Source organism: Leiobunum rupestre, chromosome 5, assembly GCF_980474605.1.
Source record: "Leiobunum rupestre chromosome 5, qqLeiRupe1.1.hap1, whole genome shotgun sequence".
Classification (NCBI taxonomy): Eukaryota; Metazoa; Arthropoda; class Arachnida; order Opiliones; family Sclerosomatidae; genus Leiobunum; species Leiobunum rupestre.
This window is the reverse complement of record NC_143388.1, coordinates 65,107,806-65,130,806: the sequence shown is the minus strand read 5'-3', so window position 1 is coordinate 65,130,806 and position 23,001 is coordinate 65,107,806. Positions and strand designations below refer to the sequence as shown.

The 23,001-nt window shown below is 36.3% G+C and overlaps 1 protein-coding gene across 1 annotated transcript; it reads right to left on the bottom strand.

Annotated features, from left to right (window-relative positions):
• Nucleotides 1–3,964: 3,964 nt before the first annotated feature.
• Nucleotides 3,965–5,254, bottom strand: LOC149945608 (uncharacterized). Its single transcript, XM_090176631.1, has one exon. It carries the CDS (start codon nt 5,252–5,254, stop codon nt 3,965–3,967), a length of 1,290 nt encoding a protein of 429 aa, XP_090032757.1.
• Nucleotides 5,255–23,001: the final 17,747 nt, after the last annotated feature.

Genomic DNA, 23,001 nt, shown 5'->3' with positions numbered 1-23,001 from the left:
CGAAGAGCACCAAACAGTCACATAAACCAATTCCAGAAATCCAAAGTAAAGATTAACTTGATCTCAGACATTTAGATGTCTGCGGTCCTTCACCAGTTGCCCCGCTAGGGGGAGAACGCTATTACATCACATTTATCGACGATAAGAGTCGCTATGTACATGTATATCCTATGATAAAGAGAAGTGAATCTTTGCACTATTTCAAAATGTACAAGAAGCAAGTTGAGCGAGAGACCGGAAAGCAGATAAAGGCCATTAGGACGGATAATGGTCTGGAATACTGTTCAAGAGATTTCATCGAATATTGAAATGTTGGTGGCATAAAAATTAGAGAACCAATACATATTCCCCAGCCATGAATAGAGTGACTGAAAGGATTAATAGAATTGATTAGTACAGCTGCTTTTATTAAAAATAATTCCAAACATTCCGAACTACTAGATACTATGCCACTCGAAATATGGATGGAATAAAAATCAAGTTCTTCCATCCTTACGATAATAGTAAATTTGGCGTTTGGCGTTTGCACATTTTTCTCGGCAGAAAAGCTATAATAAATTTCAGAGATAATTGCCAGATAACAACATCGAATTCGATATAAAAGCGTTTGATTTTTCAAAGAAATTATTAACTGCATAGGTGATGACCACATTAAATACGGATTATAACGTAGAACAAGAACGTTTTGTATATTGCCCAGATATCATTATTCCGAAAACCTACGAAGAAGCGATAGTCTCTGATCAAAAAGATAGGTGGTAAGAAATGATGAAGGATGAAGTTGATACTCTAAATAGTAAATAGCCGTGATGTAGCAGAGATAGTAAATAAACTTCATCATAGGTTGTTGCTGGGTATACCCTTACGAAAATGACTTGATCCAATTTTGGACATTGGATCCAATTTGTATCAAGCTATATCCTGAAGTTATCAAATAAGGATCAACTATTTCTTGATCAAATAATCTTTATCAAATTTCAATCCAAAAAAATCTTTTAACTAAGAACTGGATCCAAGTTTGATCAAAATTGGTTTGATCCAATAGCATTTGATCCAAATTTGGATCCAAATTAATTTGATCAAATAAAATTGAATGAAATTTAGATCCAAAAAAATCTTAACTAAGAATTGGATCCAAATTAATTTGATCAAATAAAATTGAATCAAATTGAGATCCAAAAAATCTTAACTAAGAATTGGATCCAAATTAATTTGATCCAATAAAATTGTATAAAATTTAGATCCAAAAAATCTTTTAAATAAAAATTGAATCTAAGTTTGATCCAAATTAATTTTATCAAATAAAACTGCATCAAATTTGGATCCAAAAAATCTTTTAACTAAGAATTGTATCCAAGTTTGATCCAAATAGGTTTGATCGAATAAAATTGTATCAAATTTAGATCCAAAAAATCTTTAACTAAGAATTGGATCCAAGTTTCATCCAAATAAATTTGATCAAATAAAATTATATCAAGTTTGGATCCAATTGATATTTAGCAGGGAGACTTTCTTGGAATCGTGTATGGAATCTTGTACGGTGTTGTCATCTACCGCCAGCGGTTAGAAACACTGAGAATAACTTAAGCCGGTGGCTTAAATAAATTATTTATAAAATAGATGACGGCACCGTATAATGATAAATGACAGCCGCCGTAAGTGTTTCTAGAAAGTGGTCCCAACCGTGACACCATAGCGGATATCAATTGAGTGTTCAAGAATCTAGAGTATATATTACTAACTCAATGGTATAAACATAATTATAGAAGGTGATAGGTGATTATATGACTATCTTTTATGTCTGGCGAGACCGCCAGAACAATATCGATCTCAGTAAATATAATTTTATTTCATTGGTTAAATTTATCGAACAACTGGCAACATTTTAATAAAACTATACAGCATAGAAATCAGAATGTAACAAGAACGATTTTTGCAATGGACCACGCGCCGATTTGAAACTGGCGGATTAGTCAGTAACGCCCAAGGTTAGTAAAAAATTATATAAAAGGTAGCCTCGTTTGGGTGGTTTTGGTTTACGCGTCGTCTTATTTTAAGTCTGTTCCCTGCCTTCTACACTCTAGTCGCTTCTCTAATAGTTAGCCTTCTAAAAGTTGCAGTGACGTCACTCGGTTCTGGCCAATTACATTTGTTAGTTTTATTTAATCTACCATCTAAGCAGAACCAGGGGTGAAAACCAGGGATTTGGGAGGGGATATAATTCATTGTTTTTGTTAATTTTTATGTTGTATTTACCTCAATTATTTTCTTTTACCGCGTTTTGAGCAGTTTTTTGATCAGTTTCTTTTTTTTAGGCCAAAGTAGACGACGTTTGTCAGATATCGTAGGTTTCCTAGGTTGTTGGCCTAAAAATTAGCTTTTCATTATAGTACCTTATCGTTTCTTGGCTTGAATTGTTATGTATGTAAGAAATTTTTCCACGAACTGTGGCGTTGTTCTCGTCCTTTTGGCTATGATTAATTGTCAAAAGTGCTTCACTGTGAGTTACTCTCACAGCTAAGGGAAAAGTGTAGTACCTGCTGTTAATGCTAGTTAAATATAATTCATGACACTGAAATCACTGTGTAGTATTGATTACCACCCAGATTCCGCACTTATAGTGCTGGTCACCGTCAGTATCCAAATCTCATTGGATCCCGACCGAAAAAAAGTATCTTTGGATCAAAAGCTGGTCGAAAACTAATTGGATCCCAACTGGACCCAAATCTTATTGGATCAATAGCGTAAGGGTATGCTATTAAATATGATAGTAAATGAAAAATTATACGCTACCGAGCTTGACTTGTGGCTCAAGAATGTACAAAAGTTGAAGGCATTGATTTTGACGAGACATTTTCTGCCGTTGTAAGTTTCAGTCGTGTATTTATTGCCATATTTGCCATAACCCTTGGATGGGTACACGAACACCTCGATTTTAAACTGCATATTTATATGGTACACTCGATCACGATATATATTTATATATATGAAGCAGATTCCTGGACTTGAAACAGCAAATTCATCCGAATGTCTGAAGCTAAATAAATCTTGGGTTTAGCAGACTCGCAGGTACCAACTGCGTTTATTATTTACCATATAAAGCTATCGTCCTTGTCTATGTTGATGATCTGGTGGGGTTGGCGAAAGACGAAACCATGTTAGAACATATTCATACGCCGAGGCTTAACACACCGTGAGATTTAAAACTAATGTGGCCTGAGATTCTACGGTGGAAAAATATGCCGAGGCTTAAGTGCGACTGCTAATTGATGCGGAATTTCTACGGTCGATTTAGTACACTGAGTTTTAAGCGCGGTGACCGTGTATAACTCTGCCTTATTGGGCAGATTTAATAAGTGCCTGCTACATTCACTCTGGTACTTATTCTCCAAAGGTTGAAACAATCGTCTGCTTGGGATCACTTCTAAAACTCTATTGAAATTTTCATTTGTATTTGTAAACATTATTTTGATTTAATGTTGTAATTTTAAACATAAGATAATTTTATAACAACCATTCGGTATTTTGAAAAATATTTTTATTCAAATCATATTTTTAAAGTTGTACATAAATATTTATAGAAATTACGCATAACACCATACCTAGGTAAACCATTTTATAAAATAGGAAAGTAAAAAAATATAATTTTAGTTAAGAAAAAATGTCAATTTCAAGTATTTTTAACGTAAGGAGATCATTGTTATAGACATCGTGTAAATGTTTTTATTTTATTATCATATAGTTCGTTTCCATTAAAAATTGATTAAACAATTGGCTTAGAATGTACTGAATATCGGTAATTTTAGTCATAATTTCTTCATCCTCCTCCGTCAAATTAAATCACTGGACATAGCGGAAGTAGATCTCAAGCGATATATCTGTTAGTTACCCCGGCCATGTTTTTCACGGTCTATCATTAAGCGAAGCTAAATAATTAATCCATGCTTTAAGATAATATTTCCTATCATGATTTAAAGCCACTTTCAAAAGGAGCGGTTTTCATTTGACGATCCGTGAAGGTCGAGTTCCAAATCTTAAAAACATGCGAATTTAAAACTTTCATTCCAAAATGGTCGCTCGCGAAAGTGTCGACTACCACTTCACTTTCGTTGTGACCACAAAATTGCTCTCGATAATGATTCAGGGATCCTAAATTATAATCATAGACGAATTCAGTAAAGCCTGGCAACCACTTAAAAGTGAAATGTATTCCTTCCACAAGTATGGCTGCTGGTTTGATGATCGCCTTGGCTCGATATCTATGACTAAACAAACGATTACGAACGGTGTGTGTCAGGATTGACAACAAACCACGATTCTGAACGTCGACTTGGCAAAAAAACATGTTTTGGAAAATGAAAGTACCGATCCAATCTTTATCAAACTCTTTAAGTAGACTTATTAAAGTGAACTCCGGTTTCCTTGAGACCATATGTTCGTCGAGGTCCACAATCGCAACGTACTTGTACTTCGACATAATATGATAAACGCAGTAATTAATCGAAATCAATTGGCCATGTTCCCAAGTATACACGTGATCGGGCATGTTCCATTCTCGCACTTCCATCATAAATTCAGTGGAATTGTCTTTTTGCAATGCCTTAAGGAATTGTTTGACGTCGGACGTGGACTGATAATCGAATAATATGAAATGTTTCGCACCGACGCTTGTGTAATACGCGAAGAATTCGGCCAATTCAAGTGTCTTGTTGAATGGGCCGTAAAACGGGCGAACGCAAACGGCTAATTCCTCTTTAAAATCTTCAGAATGAGCCAATGATTGAACGGCTTTCCATATCATGCGTGGTTCACTGTCGCAATTATTCTTGATTTCGCACTTCTTACGGAGGGCAACCGATTGTGGCTTAACATCGCTGGCAGTCTCGCAGGTAAAGTAGACGGCTGCGTGAGGAGAGAAAACGTTTTCCGGTAGTATTTGTTTTATCAAAAGCACGCTGACGGTATAGTTTCCGTAGTCCAAGTGGCAAGTATGCGTTTTCATCTCGTTTAAGATAAATGACGAAATTCCTAAGACGCGAACCAAGTTGGGTTTCTGACGGGTGTCCCAGTAAGCGGAATGGACGTATATGTTTGGATTCACCTCTCTAAAGACGTCCTGGGTGTCGATGGCATCTTCACCTCTCAAATTTTCTTTCTCTTTCAGGTAACCTAGTCTTTGAATGCCAATAAAACTAAAGATGATTAGGCTAGCCACGAAGAAAATGATGGTTACGGAGATTTTCATCGCTTCCATTTTTGGTCGAATAGTATACATAATTTTGGTGTCTCCAATAAATTTTAAGGCACCTTAGTTCCAAATTTCACCTGATAATTATAAAAGTTAAAACATATTCATTAAACAAATAATATCGTTTAAAAATTCCTTAAGACAAATAATAACTCTTTCAACACCATTTTATATCGTTATAGAGTGTATAGCACCATTACCATAAGTAACATAATACCCCTAAGTATGACACTTGTAGCCTTGCTCATGCATTTTTTATTACTACATCCATTCTTCACCAACGATAAATCAGAAAAACGACTAGCAACTCTGTAACCCGGAAGTTTAATACTCTTTGGGATTTGATTTTTTTATTGGTCATCGAAAAGGAGTCAGAGTTCAAAGCTTACACCTTTATTTCCATTTTGACTAGGCATTTTTAAATTTATAATTTATTTAAACCTTCACACAAACTATATATGCAAAAATATTAAAGCGTACTTCCTAATTAAATTAATGAAATCATTACCCTTTCATTTTTATTCCAATACAATTATTATTGAATAAAATTCCAAAAGCCTCACTTCTATTAAAAACAGCAGAGCAGACGATGGAAAGCAGGTCATCTGACATTTTTACGCACGTGTTTTGTATTTGGATAGAAATTTTTCGCGATTGTCTCGTTAGGGGCGCTGACGGGCGATGCAAATTGGGGAACCGGTGATTTTTCCAGTAATTATTCGTCTAAGCTGGAACCACAAAGCGTAGAAGTATTCATGTGGTCGAACTCCACAATAGCCTTACACTGGGTAATAGTTCAACGAAAGCGTGGAAGCCATTCGTTAAAAATACGGTAGTGGAGATACAAAGGCTATCGGATCCCAAGGTGTGGCAACACTGCCCAAATTTTCCAAATCCAGCTGATATCCCAACGAGAGGAGCGCAAGCGAGCGAGATGAATGGAAGCGAGATTTGGTGGGAGGGTCCCCCATGGCTCAAGAAAGAAAAATCGGAATGGCCAGCTGATACAATAGGCCGTATCATAAATGTTTTTGGTCTTAAGCAACTTGTTAAAATTTTCCAGGAAATACGTCCCAAATAGCATAAGCTGCACTTCCAATCGTAGCCTATTTTTCGTCTGCTTGCTGATTCTATATTCTGGAGGAGCCAAGAGTCGTGTGAATCTTAATTTCTTAAGTTATCAATTAAAATATTTAGACAAGAATGGAATTAGACGTATCCGAAAAATTTAAAAAGTAAGTAATAAATTGTCTTTTTTACCGATATTTAGGCATAATGCTTTGTAAATAAACGTAGGCCTTCTATGAAGATATCAAAGGAGAAAGCTGTGAATAACAAAGTTGCTTTACCAAAAGGAAACTGGACAAAACAATTAAAAGTCATCCCATCAAATTTTAATGAAACTGTTATCACAAAACATCATTGTGAATCGTTAGCCAAAAAGCTCCTTACACTTGGCAATCGTATGTTTAAGGCCAGTAAAGTGACAGAAGTTTTGCTTAGTCTAGGAAAGGAAGCCTCCGTAGTTTCAAATGTTTTTATAAAAAGTAAAGTGGAAGCACCGTTTACATTGTCATGGAAATATGATGTGGCAATTAAGCTTAACAACGTTACTGGGCAAGTTGATTCAGCGTGGTGTGGCTGTAAAGCAGGCTATGGCGGAGTATGCAAACATGTGGGCTCAGTTTTGTGGTATGTTTTGGATTGTGTTAGATCTGGCAAAACTTTCGTTCCCGATGACTTAGCTTGCACAGAAAAGGCACGAGCTTGAGTGTACCCTCTGGAAACAAAAATCTTTCACAACGCACCTTCGCTGATTTGGAATTTATAAAACACAACCCTACCAAATCTACTGGAGTTCTTAAAGAAAGGAAAAAAACCAGCAAAACTATCAAGCTGTGGATGAAATTGAAATGCCTGATAATGAAGATAATATGAGGGATAGAATTAAATCACTAACTATGAGGTTAAAAGATGGAAAGCGACGACCTTTTTTATGCCTGATTCCAGAGGAGAACAACTTTGCACTATCCACTGACCGTAAAATGAATTTGGAGGTTGATGTCCCAATAAAGGTAGTTAGGAAGAGTCGTATATCAATTCCCGTAGAGGTGCTGGAAGTTACAGATGAAATTAAGCCCCTTCTTTATGAAACATTTTTGAAAATTTCGGATGTCTTAAAATTAACGCTGGATGCCGCAAGAAAACTAGAATTAGAAACTAGGGGCCAATCAAATTCCGCATCAAAGTTCGGTTTAATTTGCAAGCGCAAGAAAGATGTTAATGAAATTTTTCTTAAATCAATTTTCAATGGTACAGATCTTTCTAGAAATAGGTATGCTAAGGAGGGACTAAATAATGAAAATTCTGCTACCAATAAGTATAAATTATTGCATCCAGGAGTGGAAACATACGAAGTTGGCCTATGCGTTAACCCTAGTATACCCATGTTAGGAGCATCCCCAGATAGGATGGTATTTGGTGGAAATGAAGGTTACTGGCTTCTAGAAATCAAAACTTTGGCGAAATGCAAGGACAAGTCAATAAGCATTGAAGAAGCCGTGGAGAAGGCGAACCAACTAGCAAGTTTTTAAAAAGAGGTGAAAATGGTGAATATTTCTTGGACCAGAACCATAACCTTTTTTTTATCAGATTCAAGGTCAACTTGGATTAACGGGACTGAAGTGTTGCGATTTGATAGTCGACTATGGAGATGACAAACTATTCATCCAACGTATTAATTTTAATGAAAAGTTTTTTACGATAAAATGGTTACTACATTGTTGAAATTTTATCTTAATCACGGTATATCGTTCCTTGGAAATCAAAAGTGATGCGTAATTAGTTATGAGGAGTTCACTAATGAAACAATTTTTACCTGAAAACTGATTGTACCTGAAATATCATTGTTCCTTAAAATATTTATTTATTCAGTGAGATTTAAAACAAAAAGGTAATTAAAAGTTTTACATGGAATCAATGCTTTCTCTGTCTAACAAGGGTTCATTACAAAAATTCACTAAATAAGTGCATATTTTCCATATCTTGTTCAACTGGTTGTGCATAGTATTTGGGATAATGGTACTTAGTATGTGATATACTTTGACGCCTCTAATAACCCTTTCAACATGAATGCGGACACTAGCTATTTCTCTGGTGTAAGATTCTTCATCCATTGGTAATTGAGCTTTATTATTTAGGAAGGGGGGCATGTTTAATTGCACTCCTTTTTCTCTGAGTAAATCCGCAATAAGGAAACCCCTATCAGCCATTACCACATCATCTGGTTCCAGTAGATCTATTAACCCGGAATCTTGAGTTAGCTCAACATCAGACATACGACCGGGAACTAAATTAAATACGAAGCTAATAAAGCCATTCGGGGTGATACCTATAAGTCCTTTAGCTGTATTGTGGGTTTTGTAGGACGAACATGTGTCACTCTGGGTTTTGAAATCGTTTGGTTTTTGTATAAAGAATTCCGATGCGTCAATAACCATTCTGGTTTTAGGAAACTTGGTTTTAAATTCTTCCGGCATAAATCTGTCAATGGTTTCTCGAGATGGCCATATACAAAACTGTGTTAAACGTTTCGCTAACAAGTCTATCCATGTCGTACAAATATTTGATACTGTAGCTTGGGAAATGCTGAAGTGATAAGCTAAGTCCTGCTCAAGTAATCCAACTTTTAGCCTGCACAGTATTAAAAATAGTTAATCTTGAAATGATAGTTGCATCGGACGTCCAATAGTTTTGCCAGGCCCCCTTTCGAATTTTCTCTTATATCCCTTAGCTCCATTATACAACTTTAAATCCTTTAGATCAGGTTCAATCATACAAAACAAATCTTGAAACACTTCTTCACTTTCACAGCCTGTGTAAAATTTCAACATTAATGGGAAAAGGGCCACTTTTTTAAAAGAAAACCTAGTTTCTTCACTCTTGCACTTTAAAAGATTAATATCATTTTTATATTTTAAATTAATCATTTTAACTGCTTCAATTTGCTTATTCAAATCTGAGTGAACTTTCTCTAACTCCTTCAACGCAAGTACATCGCTTCTTAAATTTAGATTTTCTTCAACTAAGCCTTTATTCACTGATTTTTGTTCTTCATTTTCCCTCCGTAGATTTTCAATTTCAGTCTCTTGTACTTGACAGGTGTTTTGTAGGTTTCTTATGGTGTTAGTTATCGTTGCGAAATCTTGGTCGAGGGAGTAGGTACGATCTGAAAAGTAAATTGTTTTATTAATTTTCATGTTGTTATTAAAAATATTGTGTTACGAACCACTTCTATTTATTTGTAAAATATCATTGTTCTCTTGGTCAGGCTCGACTTCAACGGACATAGACTGATTAGTATTTATTTCATGTGGCAAGATGGTTTCAGCTATTTCAAATTCTTCAGATAAGTCTGGGTGATCTCCAAATGTCACGAAAGAATGCAAGAAATATTTTGGGAACTTGTCAAAGTATCCTCTGCGGCCTGATCTACTAAAATGATGCCCGCAAACTGCTTGATATTTTAGCCCAATAGGTTTTCTAGAAGGCGTGGTCCACGGACGATTTTGATTAGTTTCTAGATATTGCAATGTGTTTTTTTCTATTATTTCAATCCACTGCTTTCGAAGAATTTCATCCTTTGGAAATGGGCTGAAACTTGTGTTGGGAGTTCGGGTTGTTGATGACTTACATCCAGGTACACAACATCTAATTCCAACCATTTTTAATAACTATAATTAATCTGTCAGTTCCGCACAGTTTAAAAATAAAACGAAACGGCACATCGAAATGATTCAATCACAGCTCAGAGCCTCAGAAGTTCCCAAACAAACCAAGGGTTAGTGAAAGCTTTCCAAAACGAACCTATTTCATAAACAAATTAAATTTTTAAAGCTTATTTGTGTACTAAAACGTAACATAAAGGTTTAAAAATAATACTTACGAAAAGATTTCAAGGTAAAGTTTCTTTATGTTAAAAATAAATTCGGCCTTCCGACGGTATAGGTACGAGGTAAATATTTTTTACTCGAGTGAAAATAAGGTGAGCCTCCCTACTATACGAGACTTTTTAACGGATCTGAACTGACCTATTGAACCAGAAAATTTACCCAGCATGCCTTGGGAATTTATTATACGGCCTATTCAAGAAGTAAACGCCGAAATAATCGCCAAGGAAAAAGAAAATCAGTGCTAGCTGTCACGAAGATAAGAAAAACGGGAATATATAAACTTATGGATTTAAATCGGACAGACAATATGGACAAAACCTTGCGAATTACGGCGTACGTCTTTAGATCATTAAGATATTTTCGAAAAACAGAAGTCATAAGGGAGTCATAAAAATGGACGAATTAATCAACGCTGAGAACCGATGGATACGTATACGTTGTATTCAGGAAGAAAATTACACTCAACAAATCCTTGAATTGCCAAAAAAAAGGGAAGATCGAGAAACAATCAACAATAGCGGAAAAAACAAATTGCTCCGCGTTGGAGGTAGATTACATGAAGCGGATCTCGAATTGGAAATTAAACATCCTATTATTTTGAAGAAGGAAAAGAGATTGTCTCGCAATTCAAAGCACATTAACACAATAACGGGAAAAATACTGGATCACGGCCGCCAGACAGCTAGCGAGAGCTACGGTAAAAAGAAGCCTACAATGCCGAAGAGCAGCGGCGAAACCAGGAGACGCACCAACAGCGCTCCTCCCAAAAGATCACGTAGACCAAGTGCAATGTTTCGAGGATATCGGGATCGATTTCGCCGGACCGCTCTACGTCAAAGGGCCGGGAGGAGAGCTCGAGAAATCATACATTTGAATTTTCACGTGCGCTGTGAGTAGGGAAATACACCTAAACCTTCTCACGTCATTGTCAACGAGACACTTGATGATATCGAGAAGGGGAATTCCCCGTAAAGTATATACAGACAATGCAAACACTTTCAACCGGGGTAGCAAAGGTTTACGTCAAATTTGGGAAAATCTAAAAAGTGATGAGGTTTTGAATTTTTATGGAAGGAAGGGAATAACTTAGCATTCCATAGTTGAGAGAGCAGCTTGGTACAGCGGATGGTGGGAGATTCAAGTTAATAACACAAAATGAATTTTGAGAAAACATTTAGGTAACTCATCTGTCAACCATATGGAGATGGAAACTATTTTAGGTCAAACAGAGGCAGCTATCAATTCAATTCCAATAAACTATGTATCTAGTTAATCATATGACCCCAACCGTTTACCCTGTTAGTATTTGCTAATAGCGAGACCTCAACATATGTGAAAGAGAATAAACCAATTTAATTCCAAAGAATGTTTAATAGCGTGACTTCGCCATTACAGATTAAGCGAACACTCTTATCAACAAACTAAAACAAACAAAACGTGTGTACAGGTAAATTTGGTTACGTCAGTGTCCGCTAGATGGCATAAGTGTCTCTATATTTAATTAGAATTAGAATCTACCCCAGACATACCCCTTCGCATTTATTAATTGGAAAAAGGTCCTATAAATCAGGTCAAATTAGAAATAGATAAAGGTATCGCTCTACGTTAATGACTAGATTGTGGAATAGATGAGTATTTATTGAAACTCAGGTTAGCTCATAAAATTAAATTAGCTAAAACTAAGTCTAAAATCAAAATTAGTGGTGTCATGATGATTCATGAGGATAATGTTCCAAAACATTTATGGAAATTAGGAGTTGTAACTAAAACATTTGATGTTAGAGATGGATTAATTAGGTCATGTTTATTAAGAACCTCTAATGGTAAGGAAATAAGAATATATATTAAATTGTTGTACCCATTAGATATAGATCTAATTTCTGTACGCGAAAATTCTGAAACCTAAACTTGTAATTTTATAGGGTTTTTTTTTGTAAAATAGCATATGATACTGTTAAAGTCAAATTCAAGTAAATCAGTAAAGAATGTAATGTTAAAATTAAAACTATTATAAAATACAAAACTGTTAAATCTAACGAAAAGGTATATATGTATATATATAGAATAGAATATAATATTATATATTTTATTGTGTATATATATGTGTGTAAACTTGTTGAGGTTAACGGTAATAGTTAGTGTGGGGAGCTGTTGGCTTGCGTGTCATGCGGGGCTTGTAATTTTATAGGGTTTTTTTAAATAGCATATAATACTGTTAAAGTCAAATTCAATTAAATCAATAAAGTATGTAATGTTAAAATTGAACTATTATAAAATACAAAACTGTTAAATCTAACGAAAAGGTATATATATATATATATATATATATATATATATATATGGAATAGAACATAATATAATATAATATATTTTATTGTGTATATATATATGTGTAAACTTGTTGAGGTTAACGGTAATAGTTAGTGTGGGGAGCTGTTGGCTTGCGTGTCATGCTGGGCTTGCCACCACCCTCCTACGCATTGTAAGCCGGCCACTTTAATAAATGGCTTTAAAAGTCGCTCGGTGACTTAGGTCTAAGGTGGTGCCTTGGGTATTAGCCTGGATGATGAATTCTCTAGGAACCCGAGTGGATGGGTAGCGTACCAAAGTGAAAAAAAAACAAATAATCTTTTAATTCTTGATTCAAACCAAGTTGAATCATCCCTAACTACTAGAATTAGTCAGACAGATAAATCTCTAAATTTTTCAGTCGTTTTAGGGAATTTATTTAAGCTATCCCAAGGCAATTTATCAATCATTAAGTCAGGGCGCGGAAATATAAAACGGCGCGGATAACAAGAATATAGGAAAGTCCCTAGCTAAATATTCTTCAGCAAAAAAGCTAATACCAATCGAGGTGTTTTCGTAGCGTTTCCTGCATCAGAGGGATCGATTTTAAAAAGAGGCCTGCGCAACATCTTGGCAGAATAAGTGGTATCAGACAAAATTGTGACTGGAACCCCGATTCGGGGAATAGTCATAGTCGATAATTTAATTTTTTTACTCTCAAAAAGTAGGCTTCTACATGTAGTAGTAACTTTTGCTTAACTTCTAACCAGTTTTATTCGGTTCATCAATTGACCATTTTTGGGTTTTAGTTTGGCAGCATAATAGTGCTTCCAGATTGAAAGGGTTTGTAAGAACATAAAAAGTTACTGATACTGATCCTCTCGTGCGTTTTCGTTTTCCCACCAAATGTAGAAGTAGGAATATACAGGGTCTTTTTTTTTTGCTCGGAAGAGTGTTTTTTTTCAAAAACTATTTATAGTATCGATTTCAAATTTGGAAGGTCAATTCTCTATACCGGGGGACATCAGTTTGAGAAATTTGAGCGTTTTCGGTAATGTTTTTCACCAATTTTGAAAAATTATTTTTCGACCACTAGGTGCGAGATAAAAAATTTCTATTATAAAGTTGTAGGCCGTCATCGAAAACCCTTAAAAATTGATCACTCGACGAAAAACAACTTATTTATCAGTGAAAATTCGAGCTTGAAAAATTTACAAGTTGGTGAAGCCAAATTACGATTGTTTGAAACGATAATTGAAAAGGGAACAAGTCTAATACAAACGTAGTAGAGTTTTCACACTTGAAAAAATGTACACGTTTGGTTTTTAAATGCAGATATTTTATTCACATAAATTTTTACAAAACATTTTCAATAATATCACCATTGGCTGCAACACAGGTTTGTGCGCGGACAATTAAGTTCTCAAACGCTTTCTCTACCATTTCTGGTGTGACGTCTCGGCAAGCACTGATTATTCGTCTAATGAGTTCCTCCCTAGTTTCAATGGGCGTGGCGTATACCTTTGCTTTAACGAATCCCCAGAGAAAATAATCCAGCGGTGTTAGGTCAGGTGACCTTGCTGGCCAATGCACTGGACCATTTCTCCCTATCCACCTTTCAGGAAACTCGTTGTTGAGGTGCTCAGTTACTTGCCGGGAAAAATGCGGAGGGGCGCCATCTTGCTGAAACCACAACTGACGTCTTTCACCCAATGGAAGGTCGTCGATTGCGTCACTCAGTTCGTTCTGTAGAAAATGTAAATACCTTTGGCCGTTGAGGTTCGTCGGCAGGAAAAAGGGACCAATCAAACGGTTTCCAACAAGTCCAACCCAAACATTGACCCGTTCAAATTGAACCTGGTGATGATATTCAAAACCCCAATGTGGGTTGATGTCAGACCAAAGATGGCTGTTTTGATGATTAAAGGGCCCATCTCTAGAAAATGACGCTTCGTCGGAGAACAAAACATGGCGCAAAAATTGTCTATCTTCTTGGACAGCATTTAGTAACCAGTTGCTAAATTCATAACGTCTTTGATGGTCTCCGTCAATTAGTCCTTGGTGGAGCGTAGCTCTGTATGGGTGATAGCGATTCTTACGAAGAATTTTCCACACACGATTTGCAGAACAACCCAAATCAGCAGCGGCGTTAGCGCAACTGTGACGAGGATATGCCACAAAGTACGCGAGTACATTGTTCTCGAAGTCTAAATCCGGTTGACCCAATCCGCGAAACCTAGGTTGCAAGTTACCAAATTGATTGAAATCGTGAATTGCTCGTCTTACTGTATTTACAGATGGTGCTCCATTTGGATGTCTTTCTGCGAAGATTTCAGTCACTCTTCTAAGGTTTTGCGCTGCTTCTCCATAGTAAATGGCAACTATCTCGGTACGCTCAGCTACTGAATAACGAGGTATTGTTCGAAATATTATCAAACACTGATAATAATCTCCCAAAAATTTCCTTTAAATACCCAATGCATGTTTAGGATTGACCTATAGCCTCGTGTTTTTTAAATCCGGTCGTTTTTTTAACCAAAGTTTCAACTGGTTTAGGTAATTCGGTTTCAATTATCGTTTCAAACAATCGTAATTTGGCTTCACCAACTTGTAAATTTTTCAAGCTCGAATTTTCACTGATAAATACATTGTTTTTCGTCGAGTGAACAATTTTTAAGGGTTTTCGATGACGGCCTACAACTTTATAATAGAAATTTTTTATCTCGCACCTAGTGGTCGAAAAATAATTTTTCAAAATTGGTGAAAAACATTACCGAAAACGCTCAAATTTCTCAAACTGATGTCCCCCGGTATAGAGAATTGACCTTCCAAATTTGAAATCGGTACTATAAATAGTTTTTGAAAAAAAACACTTTTCCGAGCAAAAAAAAAGACCCTGTATATATGGCCATAGAATAACCCAAGACATAGACGGGAAGGCTCTATGGAGGTATATGCGACATTAATCCTAAGGAGCCAACTTGTTTTGAAGGTGTGAAATTTTGATAACAAGAGGTCGCGGTCTGCGCGTAACACACCTTGTATATACTTCAGCCCCCCCCCCCCCCCGAGAAAACGCGAGTCAGTGTGCTTTCTTTGACTAACTCGTGGTCCATTTCATGTTTGTTTGGAAGTATTTTCTTAATTTAATTAGAAATAATTTAAAATTACATCACTGATCGATTAAATTTTAAAATGGCAAAGCCACCGTCTACAAAAAGTACGCATTATTGCGTATACAGAAATTGTGTAAATGCCAAGGCTAAACAAAATGGTGCTTCATTTTTAAAATTTCCAAAGATACTGAAAAATAATTAAAATATAGCTGCTTGTTTTACTTTTCAAATTTAATTGTAGTCTGTTATACTTTTAGATGTAAAAAGTGGACGAAAATTGTGGCCGTACCGATCCGCTTAAACAAACCTCTGAACAATTAAAAAACTATTTCATATGCTCTGAACATTTTGATTAAAGAAATTTCACGAAAAGTGAGAAAGAGAGACTTAATTGGTACGAAATATCTTTAGATTTAGAATTGACCACACCTAACAAATGTATCCCAAAAGGAAATTGTGATAATGAATCTGTATGGTCTCCCGTTAAGAGGCAAGACTTAAAAGTAATATGTAATGCGCTTCTGTTTTGATCATTTTAGAAACCCTGGATCGAGTTTTATTTAGACCACCAATACCTGAAGCATTTTTAGGCACGAATGTTTCCGAAACAACAGGTGAGCGCCGTAATTTTCATAGATATAATGTTTTTGGTTTTTAAGAAGCTCAAAGTATTTGTTTCATAACATTCATAAAGTTGCGTGGTTTGAAAGTTTAATAACATTGATTTCATATAAATTAGTTACAGAAATGTTGGATTGACGTCCTGATATTAAATGAACTTTCTCTCCATGAAATATCTAATTTCTACCTTAAATCATCCTATTTATTTGTGGATTTAAATCAACCTTATAGTGAGATTAAATCAGGTAAATAAAATCGAATTCTATATTTATATCAATAAGTTTAATATTTCTATTAATTTTTAGATATAACTTTGATCTAATGAACTAAGTTGAGAAAATTTTAAGAAACATAAAATATGGACGAGTTTTTTTTTTCATTTCGTTCTGGGTGGGAGCCCGGGCCCCGGACCCCGAGCCCGAGCCCCCCCCCCCCTTGGGTGCGCCAATGACGTATAATAATAACAAGTTTGCGAAGAAGGCAATAACATTATTTCGTGCCCGTATTCCATTTTAGCACGTAGCAGAAAATCATGAATTGGTAATAAACCTTAAATTTCAGTGAAATATTACTTCTGGCCATACACGACTTCGATAAGAAAGTGCAACACTTATTTATTACTTCTGGCCATACACGGCTTCGATAAGAAAGTGCCACGCTTATTTATTACTTCTGGCATACACGACTTCGATAAGAAAGGTCCACACTTATTTATTACTTCTGGCCATACACGACTTTGATAAGAAAGTTCTACACCAGGCCTTTAAACACGCTATCGCAGTGTTGTGTACACATTTCATTGGACGAGCCTTAATGTGGAACATTTTACGTAAAGGGGGGAGACATTTTCCCTTTCGTCGGACTCTCCGATTTCAAACAGAAAAATCACCTTCCTCGAGCCTTTACGAGCACTACCAACTAACCTTATTATTAGCATTTTATCTTTCTCCGTTTTCTCCGCAGAACTTTTTTATAGGTTAACCGATACTGGTCTTCGGGATTTGGAGCAGTAAGCGCGCCTTTGGGACGACTACGAGGTGACTGATTTCCAGTTTTCTCCGCCACGTCTCTTTCAGAGAAGTTACCCGTAAACCTCTACAATGTCGAAAGGTTCTCTCCCACGTTTACGGGCACTACTAGCTAGCCATCTACTTGTACCACTATTGAGAAAACACAATATTTCCCCCCCCCCCATATAGAGGGGCACGAAATATAAAGCCCACCTAACAACTTCATCGGTTCTGGTAGGGAAAAGCTTGGGGGAATCAATGCGACCTTGGCATCGTTTCCAATGACAAACTGTTGCATATTTACTGCACGCTAACTGCAAACTTAGTTAAATCGAAAAAAATGTATTGGTAGAAAATGTATTATGTTACGAAAATAAAATATTATATTATTATATTATATTCAAAAATCGCTGTAATTGATAGTGTAGACATACATCGACGACGGGTGCTCAGCTTTTGGTAGTGCTTTCAGGAGAGATGATTTTAAATAAAATAATTGATAACGCTCTCTATCTTTTGAATAAAAAACTGGCCGTCCAATCAAAATGAAGTTTTCAGGGTGTGCTAAAATTACTACAGAGACATTGACTTGGCGGAGGCGGTGCTTTTTTTCCAGATGATAATTAGTTCAATAACCCGTTATTCGTTTTACCACCTAGCCAATTCATTATTGGGTAACGGTATCCTGGAATAACATTATGTCTATTCCCTTTTGTCGGAAGGGTGTAATTTGTTTGGGTGGTGGATGTAATTGTTCTTTACATTGTTGTCGATGAGTAAACGCGTCTTTCTGATGGATTCTACTACGCATTGTAATAGTTCGTTCCAATTTCGTATGGGTAAGTGTACTTTCTGTTGCACATTTAATTGTTCTTTGTATTCGTGTCGACAGTTTTACGTGATTTTGAGATGGATTTTACGATGCATTGTAATGGTCCTACTCCCTTTTAAAGTGGATTACTTTACTTACAGTCAGAACTAGGCGGTAATTTGATGGAAGGGGGTAGTTACAATGGTTCCTTGCCTAGTTATCTACGTGTCCTTGAGATGAAATCTACTATGCTTTGACGTGTCAGTGGCTAAAATGTTTTCTGGTTTTTCGGTGATGACCATCTCTTTTATTAAAGATAGTTATGTTTGGCGCGGGTGTGACTTAAATTGGTCTTTGTCTTCTGTTAATAAGTATTTAGGAGATTCTGTTTCATTTTAAGATGAATAAGTCTATGTTATCTCGCACTCAGGGGGTATTTAAGTGCGACGAAGGGTTACCTTGCTCCTTATCATCTTAGCGTTTTTTCTTTGGGATATTATCTACGATGCGTGAAATGTCTTTTTAGTATTCGCTCTTCTTTTTCTTCGTAACTGTTGATTTTTCTGAAGTTGCCGATGTTCTCTGAGGATGCTTTTGTCTTTGAGGGTGGGCTTTCGTTTTCGTTTGTTCTAGCGCAGCAAGGACATATTGCGGTTCCCTTCAATCCAAAAATATAAAATATCGGTAGTCAATCTATTCTGGTAGCGTGCTTTCCTTATTCAATTTGATAAGGGGTTCCTCCATGGATTTATCCAAGTAATATTGGTCTGTGTAATTTATTTTTCAATACGAATCCCCTTTTCGTTGCATATAGAAATGTGGCATAGTTTCCTTATTATTATTATGTAAAATTGACCCTGGATTTGACGATAGTAATCATCGTTCGTTTTGAGCCGTAAACTATTCGTTAAATCATCGTAGGTTCAGTTAGACGGTTTCCTGTTCTTGCGCTCCTTATCCATTTCTTCTAAATGGGCCAATATATCAAGGGAGTGGACGGTTTTTACGAAATGGGAAATTTAACACAACTATGGCATATTCTGATACCAAATCAACAAAAACCCCGCAATTCACTACATCATATTGATGCTGTTCCCTCAGTATCTCTTTCGCAGCCACCTCAACATTAAATCCATAGGCAAACATCGAGTCCATTTTAGACGAGGGACACCTATAGATTAAGAGGGACTGGACTGGGTTTTTCCTCGATGAAGCTGGCCACAATTTGCAAACTATTATCTTCAAAAATAATTCTGCTTCTTCCGTGTGACTTTAAGTTCCTCTAATTTCATTTTGGACCATAGTATCTTCCGTTATGTCAGGTTTCAGGGCATTTTCGCCATAGTGAGCTTCTCATTTTCAATAGTTGGTCAATTTTAAGGGAGGAAACCCTTTTGAGGTTGGAAATAGGTACTCTTGCAATTTTTATCGATAACTCGAGTTTTTCGCTCTTCTTTGAAGAACTACATTCGGAGTTTTGTTCAAACTCTGCGAGCGTACGAGTCCCCCTTTGGTCGGTATATTTGTCTCCCCTCTCCCGATATCGACAACGGACATGGTACTTTCGGGCTGATTGCTTGTTCGGCCGGTTATTAGCGTGGGCGCCTAATAGACCAGACTTTCCGAATTTAACAGTTGTATCACTACCGGAGTTACATCAGAGAAACTGGTCACAATTAAAATGGTTATGTAATACGTACTTTGGGGCCTTTAAAATATTTCGCTTCAAATAACTAGCAACGAAATAACTAATTGTCGCCCTCGTACCATTGCTAAGTCTACTAGTAATGGTCTTCAATACTGGAATTTACGCTTTTCCATACTGTAATTAAAACCTTCCCTCGCACTTAACGACCCATGCCAATTGCGGCAGCTGATATGTTCCACTGGTTCCAAGCCCCATTTCACCCTGAAGGAACACTTGACGCATTATTTATTTCGGAAGCCTATGTAAGTAATTTTCCTGGTTCTCTCGCCGATGACCACGGATAACCCAAAACCGAGGGGTTAACGACTTCCTTAAATTCTGTACACCAATTACAGCGAGTACAGCCTTTGGTAGTGCTAAATCGGTAATCTATTACGTAATCACTTTAGTACAGTCGAAGCTACGGGCTTGTACACCGATTACGGATAGTGGCCAGCCCCTCCCCCAAAACAAGCGTTATCACCATGCCCATATTTGCTTCGCTTTGGTCAACTACCGTCGAAAATTACACTGACGAAGGCTACATCACCGTATGGCACTTCGCAAAAGTGGACAAATTGGGAAACCAACGGATATCCCTGCTTTCCAGCTTCCTTTAGCTCCTGCCACATATTACAGAGTCTCTTCTCATAACCAGTAGGAGCAATACGTTAAAACCTTTTACAAATGGGTGAAACCAGATCCAATACCCATGAAGCACCGTACGGCCTCGTCACTGACCGATAGTTGGTGATCGACTTCCGGAGATTTTACGAATCTGAAACAACCAGACTGCGAAGGAACCTTTGGTGCAATTGAAATAATGTTTGCCCATGTGCCTGATTAACCTTATGAAAAATGCGTGGTATTGAATCCTTTTTCCCTCCACGGTATTTTCATTTGGTCCCAGATCACTAAAACTGGGATAGTACTCGGTTACCAATTCAGGGTACTCGTTGGTTTCGCCGAAGTCGAGTACTTTATCAGCAACGAAAGCGGTTTAGTTATTAACCTCCCCAGAACCACCTCAATTTTCGTTATTTGATGACAATATAGTTTTAGGAACAAACCCACCTCACCTGGGTTGGGCTCTGTCGATAGGCTGAAAATCCGACCGTCATAGCCTCATTTCACCCAATTACATCGTCGTTACTAGTTGGCCATTTTGATAAATTCTTCAGAAGCAATGTCTTAGCAGGCTTGGATTTCTTTGATTGCCCCATAACGAATACGTAAAAGTTTCACCTTACCAGTTTATTATGGTCCCCATCCTAATTCATACAAAATAACATGTCGGTTTCGTAGGTTTAACCAATCTAGTGTAATTTCATATTTTACGTGTTAATAAAAGACTGTTTTTTTATAAATATCGAATTTTGATTGAGAATCTATTCAATCTCAAATAATTGTCTTCGCTTACTCTTATTGTGTTCATTTCGCCTTTCGAGGAACTAAATCTTATGTTTCAGATAAATGGGGCATGGGTCTTTATATTCAATTGATAATTAAGTTGCGCCTTAAAGATAAAAGCTCATATAATCCACTTTCTGGCTTATAATCACCCAAATATTATTTATTATTTATTCACATTCTTATATAAAAATTTAAAATAAGTACAATACTTCAGGAGGGTACCAATACACACTATAGTAAAAGGATTGGGAGTAAAAACCGTAAAGAAATAATTTTCGGGAAAAAAACCTACATTCTATATTCTTTGACGTCGCGATTATTTAAATTTTGCTTATTACGAAATATCGTAAGCCAACCAAGTACTATTAATAACAAACGTTTATAATTTTATTTTAAGTAATTTTAATTAATGAAATATTAATAAGCGAATTAATAATTTTTACATTCTTGTATTAGCGGAAGTTCTTTAAAAATAATAATAACAAATATAAAAAAATAAAACTAATTAATTAATAAAGTATTAATTGACTTTCAAACTCCAATAATAAATTCAAAGAAATTAAAAACCGTCGTTTAGTTAAATTAACGAATTTTATTATTAAATATGCAGAGATATTGATTTCTTATTATATTAAAATATTATTAAAACCCAATAGAAGGCGTTTGGTGAATTTTAAACTAAATGATATTATAATTATTCTGAAATCAAAAAATTACATACCAGTATGATTAAAGAAACCCAACTGAAATTCCAGAAAAATTCGCGTGCTAACTTCTTTCTCAATTAATTTTCGGAATTATAAAATGACGGCTTAAATTTCGAGTTAAAAAGCTTTCGTTTACGAGTACACTTTAATTTAAGCGCTCGTTATAAAATTTCTGACATGTCGAGTTTTACTCGGAAGAGTATTGCGCAAAGGTGAGGGAACTATAATCAGTAGAGGTACCAGTGGATCAACCGTACGTTGCAACTAAAGTGACGTACCGTCCGTACGCGTCATCATAAAATGATGGCTAGTAACGCCTAATTTTCAGTCTAACCAAGAATACGTAGCCGCAACATTAGCTTCTGTTTTCATGATCGTAACGCAATTTCGCGTGGTTTCTATTAGGTAAATCAATTAGCTATTAGGCTGCTGTTAATATATTCATTATAAACCAAAATATAAATGGGTAATCGTTAATAATTTTTGTAATGTTTAAGCCTGTACTGAAGTGCCACTTCGAGCCAAAGAAAGCTCGGGTAGATCATGGGTTAAATAACCTTACAGGGATAGTCTCGATTTTACCGATACATTGGGGAAAAATTGTAAGGCTATTTAATCCAGGGGTAGATAGAGGTGCGTTAAATGCATCGAACATTATTTTCAACTTTCAGATTTTCTTCGTGGCCAACATTAAAGGTGGCGCCTACTCAGGTAGCACTATCACGTACATATCAAGTGTTTTATCGAGGTTTCTAAAACGGATATTTGGTAAATGTTATGGAATACACGTGTTCACAATATACGCATGTGTTATACACGTGTTCCTTTTTGTTGCCGAACACGAAATGAAATTACTTTAAATTTACACGTGACCTATGCGTGTTGACTTGGGTTACCGCTAGAGCATAGCGCCGAACCAATTTTCAACGGCGGCGGCGCGAACGATAATTAGTTCGTCGGCGGCGTCGCGCGCCGATTTGCAGAAAATAATCGGCGGCGTTGAAAAAAACCGGCGGCGGCGGCGCCTAAGGGGAAAAATTACCCCCCTCTCCTCAGAAATAGCGCTAGCCTTTTAATAGACCGCTTGAAATTAAACTGTTAAACACATTTAAAAAAAACATGTTTAATTGAATGTATTTTATTAAAA